Below are 8,841 nucleotides of genomic sequence, written 5' to 3' on the forward strand. Positions count from 1 at the left end.
AAATAATATTTATGTATTTTCTTAGAAACTAATACATTGTAATTTTGAAAAATTTCATCAATAAAAAAATAAAATTAAAATATTGTTTTTTCCTTTGTCCTCTAAAAAGCGTTCTACTCCTCCTTAGTTGGTTTTAACAACTGGCCTAGAATGAAATCGTTGTATGGTCCACCCAAGAATTTCAGATTTATGACCTTTTGCACTTAACCCTTCTTATCTCTGATACAATCTCAAGAATGTTAAAAGCCCCCCTCCCCCCAATTGACGAAACGTGAAATCCGCGAACTAAAACCGCGAATCAAAACCGCGAATTAAAGCCGCGAATTACAACCGTGAATCAAAACCGCGAACTAAACCGTGAATTAAAGCCGCGAATTAAAACCGTGAATCAAAACCGCGAATCAAAACCGTGAACTAAACCGCGAATTAAAACCGCGAACTAAATCGCGAATTAAAACCGCGAATTGAAACGCGAATTAAAACGCGAATTAATCTACCCCACCTCCCCACCATCCACTCATGGGGACTCTCCCATAGCTCTTGACCTCCGAATCGACGAAAAGTGAAATCCGCGAATTAAAACCGCGAATCGAAACCGCGAATTAATTAATCCCATCCCACCACCCATTCGCGGGTCACCGACCCTTCCCAAAATGGTTGGGCCAGATCCGGCCCTATACCTCTACTTTTATGATTAATTTTTTGCCTAATTTATTGATCCAATGAGCAATTTATTGATTAGTAACAAAGTCTGCGAACCAAGTAAGGGCGAAACGTGGCCGCCTGTCGTGGTCCTTTTCAGGTTTTAAAATCCAGTCTTCATTATGCTTTGCGTTATATTTCCTACGAGGCCCTAATGTAGTAACCTTGACCCTCAGTTGGTTACCTCATGAAGCCGACCTATAGAGCGCCACAGTAGAGCCAGTGAGATGCTAGAGGTGGGGTGGCCAACCGAGGGTTAACAGGACCGAATCTTTTCTATAGCACAGTGGACCAGGGCCCAACAAGTCAAGTATTAAAATTTCTACTCATGGAGCAGTTAAATATCAAAGTGTGGTTCGTAATGATTCATCTGCACTTTTTATGAAAAATTGGGAGTAAAAAAGAATTTTCTTTTCTCGAAAATTGGGTGCAGTGGACAGTATTTCATTATATCATTTGAGGTGTCTACTATAGGGGAAATATGGAGATCCTCATTTCAATAACATCAACCAATGACATGAAAATCCTTACCCAGATATACACCTATCGCACAACTGATGATTCCAATTGGCCAATAGTATCCAACGGAAAATGCGGTAGGGCGATAAGCAACTCCTGTGTGTTCGTAAATTGTTGAAGTGATAATCTGTTTTAAAAGATGAAATTGTGTTTTTATGCTCTAAGGCTGCCCTCGAGACTCAAACGAGGCATCACTTTAAAGGGATTGTCTCAATCTCGGTGAATACGGAAACTGTTAGTATCGTCACAGTCTGAAAAGAGGCAGTACCGGCTCTTTTCGTGATGACTCCCAGTCAATGTATCTGACCTCGGTCTCAAGTTTGTCGTGCTTCTTCACTGTAAAGTCCCGGTTTCAGTCTCGGTCGTCTCGTCTCGGTCTTTTACACATAAAAAACATGAAAAACTTGTAACCGAGATGTGATAAATGACTGGGAGTCCTCATGAGAAAAGCCAATACTGTCTCTTTCAAGACTGGGACGATACCGAAAGTTTCCGTGATCACCAAGACCAAGACGATCCCTCCAAAATGGAGTCTCGTATGAGTCTCGTGGGCAGTCCTATTATTCTCCCATTCACATATATGAATCTACTGTGGTCATCTCACCAAAGTAACAAAACTAATAATAATAATATTTATGTTTAGGAATAGTAGGAGACTCGATTCTATATCTGTTCATCGTGGAACTACAGAAATTGATTCATTAGCGTTCAAATGAACGTTCAGCTGAAAAATCGTGAATGAATTCACAGTGAGCCTCGACATGTCTCGTTACACTCAATCACTCCTTCAAAATCCAATAGACTTATTCAAGTAATGAAAGGAACTAAAAATGCTCTTCGACGAATTTTTGATAATTGTGTTCTGCAGTATAATAGAGGCTATTGGTTGCCGAAGGAAATATGATGTGTCACCCGGTGGAGGGAGATTTCTCCTCAAACTATTGCTAATACTTTGCTGTATCATTAGTACCGACTGTGAGCCGCTAAGGGGTATCAAGGAATTACAAACTGCCTTGCATGAGGATCGCGTACCACCACCATTTCTCGGACATTGTGATTTTGAGAGACCTTGCAGGTCATGGACGCATAGAGATAATTTTCAGAAAATAACACCGGAAACTAAGAGAGATGGAGTCCCGAAGACCGATGCCAGCGATAATCCAAAAGGTAATAGCGCATTCGAATGTGATCTTTTTCCCGATTTTGAATGAGAGCATTTCAATTGTCCGATTTTCACATTTTGTAATTTTGTTCAGAATTGAAAGAAATACAAATTTTACCGATAATTTCCATGTGAGCAGGTATTTGCCAGTCCCCCCTTGTATATCAATTTTTCATAAGCTGAAACATCAGTTAAAACGATTCCAAAAACTTTCAAAATATGTAAGATAGTTACACCAGTAATACCCTTCGGGCTTCAAAATAATCAACTTCCTGACAAATTCGTTATGTACAACCTAGACCCGAATTGCCGATGCTGTTGAATTCTCGGTCTAGAATTGGCATGCCAATTCATGCCGATCCAGTCAGGGACAAATATCGGCCTTGGATTCGCATCCCAAGTCTCGACGACTTATCAACGGCCAAATATTGGCCGCACATTTAATGGCTATTCGGCGACCCTGGCAGGAATTGACAATGGAAACAAGGCTCACCAAGTCTGAAATTACGACTTCAAAATTCGTAATCCGGCCTAGGTTCAAGCTTGAATCAGTTTACATTCAGCCTCAAAATGATAACGAGGGGCTAGCCACTTCTGAAATTATGGTATCACAGGCCACTGAAATCAATTTGCAGTCAATGAAATCATGTGATATTTCAGGAATTCACTATATGCATTGTCTAAATCTCACTTTATCCCTACAAAATCGTGATTATTATTTTTTATATACACTCCATCGAGAATCTCCATTCTGGTTCGGTTCCGATTCGAGTCTATATTATTGAAAAAGATTCAGAAACGTTACGGTGGTTATTAATGACGGCTCTAGGGTATGTTGTGTGACGTATTTCGTACCTCTACGGAATGATACGAAGATACGCAGCCCTCAGTGACCGAAACAACAAATTAAATAGTTGGGCGCCAGCACGTGTGAAACGTGTAAAAATCACAAACTCAAAATATCTGCAGTGGCGGCTGGGTTCCACAAAATGCCGTCCTATAAAATTCTGAAATGACTGGGTTTTTAACTTATTCCACATGAATCACAAAAATCCGAAATTACGGGGAATAAACAGCTTTTATTCAAATGAAAGCCCCTTTCTTATTCCTCAAATATTTCTCTCAAAAACTCGAAAATATATATCACAATAAATTACAAATCACAAAGCTAAAGATTCAGTACATCGCAATTTTTCCCTATCCGTAATCTGTCAATAATAAAATACCAGTTAAGGTAAAACGATACTCAGAATAAGTCAAGATAAATTGAAGTCAAAATGAAAATGTCAAAAGGTGAAATAACTAGTACGGTACTGAATCAGTGAATAATTTGTAACGTGGCCAAATTTTTGTTTGGACAAAAATGAACGTTATCTCACCCTTTTCCCTTGGTAAAGTCAGAAAACTGAAACTCGATGGTTGTGGGCGCCAGTTGTTCTTTGTCTCGACGGAAACAACAAACCTAAATTAGGTCGAAGCGGAAAAATACAACGGAAACCCAAGATGCAAAAATACGAAACAAAATTAAACTTAAAGGGCCAAGGGAAAGGTGACAGGGTGCTCGCGCCGCTCAGGGGGTCGGTTGAGGAGAGAGGGGTAGGTCAAGGTGGAAATAGGTTACCGGGCTCTTATTCTCAAAACAAGGAAACACGAAGCTGAATTTTAATGCTGAAATGTAGACGGCTATATTGTTCGTAAATTTACAAAAATGATTTACTCAAATTCACCGCAAAAGAAATCAACATTAAATAATCCATAGAATACTGAACTCAATAAAAAGAATAAATTTTTCCCTAAGAGAGAGTAATACAAGATTGAGACAATGGCAATAAAAGATGCACAATTGACTCGATAAATTTTGAGTAGACAAAGAACCAGAAATAGAGCCAAAATCAAATTAATTCTCTAAACTTCTATCCCTATAAGAATGACTAAAAACGCGACGGTAGACGCAAGGAAAATAATACCGGAAAACTGAGAACACAGTAATTAGGCCAAGATCGACATAAACAATCATCCCTGCCAAATGAATTAATTCTGATCAAATCCCGAGTTGAACAAAATTAATAAACCCGAAAGGAATCCGAATGAGGCGCGATGTAGCGCGATATACGTATCGAAATTGTACTCACATCCCTAACACAATAAATTGGGATTCGCTTTAACGAACGCATACGCAGTCAACACTCGAAATGTCGAATAGCGCCACCGAATGATTTCGGGCGCCACCGAATGATTTCGGGGAATTCAAACGCGGCTCAACTCTAATTATTCCTAACTTTATAAAATTAGGAAATCAAAATCCCTACTTGATGTGCTAAAATCTCCGCCAATCAGAGCCCGCCTCTGTTGGCCGGAATTTGCGCTACGATTAGTGCCCGTGACACTGATCCAGGGCAGTTAGTTCCGCGTTGACCGTCCCAAACAACTAGTCGCGTGTGAATTTCTGTGTGTGCCCACACGACGTAATTGTGTCTGCACGGATTATCATTTCTTTGAGAAGCTGTAAAGATCCAGGATGGTCCGAAAAGGGAAGAGGACCATTAAAAACCGAAAAACAGTGAGTATTCTTGTATTTTTCCCCCTAATTTCGAGCCATTTTCGAATGGCGTCGTTTCCCCTTCATGGCGGTATCCCTCGCGTGGCCCTCAGCCACGTGCAGTGGTTGATCACCCCTTTTTAGTCATATTTGTTGGTTCGAAATTGGCATTATCCCTTATCCCAGATATTTATCCACGGGTCCTTCCGATTTTTGGATCGGATATTCCACCAAAATCGGGTCGGTACCGAGTTCTCCCCGTTCCGGTTTATCCCAATCATCTTTTGAGATGATTTTCAGGTTCAGCGAGAGTAGACATACAGAGCCGATCCTGGATATTACTTCGGAATCGGGCCGTTAGATGGCGCGGTGGTCACGACGGGTCAGATGGGGAGTCTGATCATGTCTCTTGCAGCGGGTGGCAGATGGGGGGGGGGAGGATATCTCATGGTTACGTCATATGGCGGGGATCCAACACTTCTTGAAGCAGTGTCGACTGCAAAATAATCTCGCTGGGCCGAGCAAAGGCTTTTGGGAAAAATGCTGTGGGGAGGGGGGTGGGGGGGGGGCGTTGACTCAACGAGAATGATGTCGCTGGACCGAGATGAGGCATGGGATAAGGCTGTGATCTCACGGTGGATATTCGATGGTTGCGTCTTACGGCGGGTGTCAAGGTCGCGCATTTAATCACGTACGTGTTATCTAAACAAGAGCGGTCTCGCTGGGCGTCGAGGCAATGGAACGAAGAATAGTTTTGAGGAAATTATTATAAGATTTAATGTAGATACCCAATGAAACTATGTCAAAATATGAAAAAATCTTCGTGAAGCTCTGGAAAAGAAAGCGGAGAGAAATACCTGTTGAGATATTTACAGGTAAATATGATTGAGTATGTACTAGATTTATTGTTCCAGAGTTGGAAAAAAATTGAAACATTCCTGGAAAATCTCGTAACGTATCTTTCAAGAGTTGCCAAAAAAAAATTAAAACATTCATAGAAAATCTCATATAAGTATTAATCTAACGAAAAGATAATTTTAAAAAAATGATTCAATCGTGAGGCGGAAAGTCGTAGTACGTTCAATCATGTCTGGTTTTGAAGACTCAGTTGAATGTTTACATGAAGGCACGTGGCTGCCTGTCAGCTGAGAGCACCGGCAACGTTCTCACACCTAGCTAGCTATGCTTCTGGCGTTGACTCGCAGCGGAATGACCAAAGTTGATTATATATATATGTAACTGAGAGAATTTATCAATGCGGAATAAAACAACCACTGTAGTTCACCACCATCTGAAATAAAATGCCGAACACAATTTTTTAATGATAAAAAAAATTGAAATAATCTCTTAAGAATTCATTGAATATATATTTTAAAAATCATTAAGAAAATAATACATGACGATGTGAAAAAAAACATATGATAATGATGAAAAATAATCTTTTACATAATTTCATCCATGTTATATATATAAAAAAAAGCGGAAAAATGATAATACAAAAGAAAAAAATAATTTGACAAGAGTTCATTCGTGACAGTCCAGTTTTCACTCAAAAATATCATTGAAATCACTTTGATCAGTCCCGATACGATGATAATAACATTTGAACCATTCAGACAATCCATACGCATTCGCGAGAGCACAACAGACGGACTCATCAGGTGTTTTGATGTTCTGATGCACTTTGGAATGTGGGCAGTCCTTGATGTAAAAATTGGAAATGTTTGGACAATTGTAGTCATCCAAATTGATGATTTTGTAAAAATCCCCCAGTGATAATTGTTGCAGGTATTTCACTTTTTCTAATCCTTTAACGTAAATTTTCATCACACTTTTATTCAGAAAACTTTGAAAAACTTTTTCAATGTCATCATAATCACATTCACCAATTTCCCACAATATTCCATGATAATTATGTGTGAGCCATCTGTTGGTTCGGACATCCATAGCCTCGAGATCAGTCCAAGCGCACGGTGGGCGAAATACAATGTGTTGAGTGAAACTCGCCTCAATATCCGATGATGATTGCACTGCCACAACACCCAACTCTTTCAAAACAAAATTCCCGTTTCTGCGGAACCCTTGTAGATCAATGATCAATTCCATGATATCACTACTTTTACTTATAAATTTCTAAAAGACTCAATAAAGTCAAACAGCATGTAAGCTCCTTCCAAAGCGGTATCAGTGCCGTGCTCGCTCAAGACAGTCACCACATCATCGTCTGCTCCACCGTTCTCCAAGCCCCTCACTGGCTGCCCCTTCCCACCACTGGCTTGCTCCATCTCTTTCATCTCCTCCAACGTTTCTATATCTGCACTGCCCTCCAGCCCATTGGATGACTCACATATTGGGTTGTCTTCATCCTCCGATGAACTGCTATCTTTGTCAGCACACTTTTCTGCTAAAGCCCCTTTAATGAAGATGAAAAAATCATTGTTTTTCATGAGGATCGTGCGGACACCAACTAGTGAGAGATGAACATCAGTAATACCATCCGTTGCTTGCACCGCTTTTTCAGTATGATAGATCAGCGTAGGCACTGGAAGTTGCATGAACCATTCCAAGGGGATGTAGACATTGTGTAGAAGACGATAATAGGAGGTGTCTGCATCAGCTGCTCCTGCTGCATCATCAAACGATTGATAAGTCTGGTCCCACATAAAAAAAGATATTGGTTCTGACATCTTCAAAATGTTGATTCATAAAATTTTTAATTGTAGTCGTCAATTTGGGGAAAATGAATGATAATAATTATCGAGTGGTATTATTGAAATTCAAGAGAGTACTGGTGAGGTTTTATATTGGAGACTCTGAGCAGTGATCTCACTGGAGGAGGGGATTGTTCTTTCGGAGAACTCGTGGTAGCATGAAGACTCTGTATATACTACCAACGTTTATATTGACACAGAGGGCACTCTACTATTAGTGGAGAAATTGAACTGCTTGACGACGCTGCCAAAGCGGGCCAATGAGTGCTACAATAACGTAGACGTGCAATGCTTGGATCCTTCTTCATGCTCTCTGATAACTTCTCCCAAGCTGCATCCACAGTGGCTTTGGCAACAGTTTTTATAAAACATTTTGGAAGAAAAGAAATTTCCTCACTCGTCAAAGAATTTAAATGTCCAGTCTGACAATACTTTGTCAATGATTTCTCCAAGCACCCAGCATCGTACTTGGTAAACCACTTCTTCAAACGTTGCACATTGACCACTGCACAATGAAAATTAATAGGACCTCCATCAAAAAGACTATGATGATAGACACACTTTATTTCCACCTCCACATTCTCCAATACCGGACAACCAAAATCATCCAAATCAGTGATAGGTATTGCATTCTTGAGAATCTTCTCTAGCCAATTTTTCTTCTCCAGACCTTGAACGTAGATGTGTTTAACATCCTTCACCATAGCATTGATAAACTCACTCACTCTATCATACTCAATTTCTCCAGGAGTATCCCAATGTAGCCCATGATAATGACGGGACAACCACTGATTCATTTCCCGATATTTAAGCAATAAATCCTCCCATTTGTGGGGTGGATCCACCAAAACTGACTCATGTAGAAATTTTCCATCATCATCAAGCTGCAATGCTGATTCTGCAAATTCTTTCAAGACAAACTGGTTGCCAAAATCTTTGAAACCCTCGATATCAATAACCACCGCCATGTTGCTATGATTCAATTGTAAAAGTAACTGAGAACTTTGCTCAGTCTTCTTGTTTCATCATCACCGCCCCTCCCTGGTTTTTAGCATGAGAGGTAGTGGACTTGGTGTCTGCATACTGTCTTGGAAATGTTACTTCAATAATTTTATTATTGTCTGGACAACTTACATGATCTGCTCTCGAGATTCCAGGGAGAGATGTCAAACATAGCTGGACAATTTCGTTGATGTTAGCACAGTAAC

The 8,841-nt window shown here is 40.1% G+C and overlaps 1 protein-coding gene across 1 annotated transcript in view; it reads left to right on the forward strand.

Moving 5' to 3' along the window:
- Positions 1-1,858: 1,858 nt before the first annotated feature.
- The window catches only part of LOC107042700 (MAM and LDL-receptor class A domain-containing protein 1), a gene marked incomplete at its 3' end in the record, with an annotated part of 173,930 nt that continues 166,947 nt past the window's right edge, over positions 1,859-8,841 (forward strand). The window contains 1 exon segment of the mRNA XM_015263852.1: positions 1,859-2,388. Coding sequence (XP_015119338.1) covers positions 2,052-2,388 — 337 coding nt within the window.

Source organism: Diachasma alloeum, unplaced genomic scaffold (genome assembly GCF_001412515.2).
Source record: "Diachasma alloeum isolate Michigan unplaced genomic scaffold, Dall2.0 Dall_scaffold_00508, whole genome shotgun sequence".
Lineage (NCBI taxonomy): Eukaryota > Metazoa > Arthropoda > Insecta > Hymenoptera > Braconidae > Diachasma > Diachasma alloeum.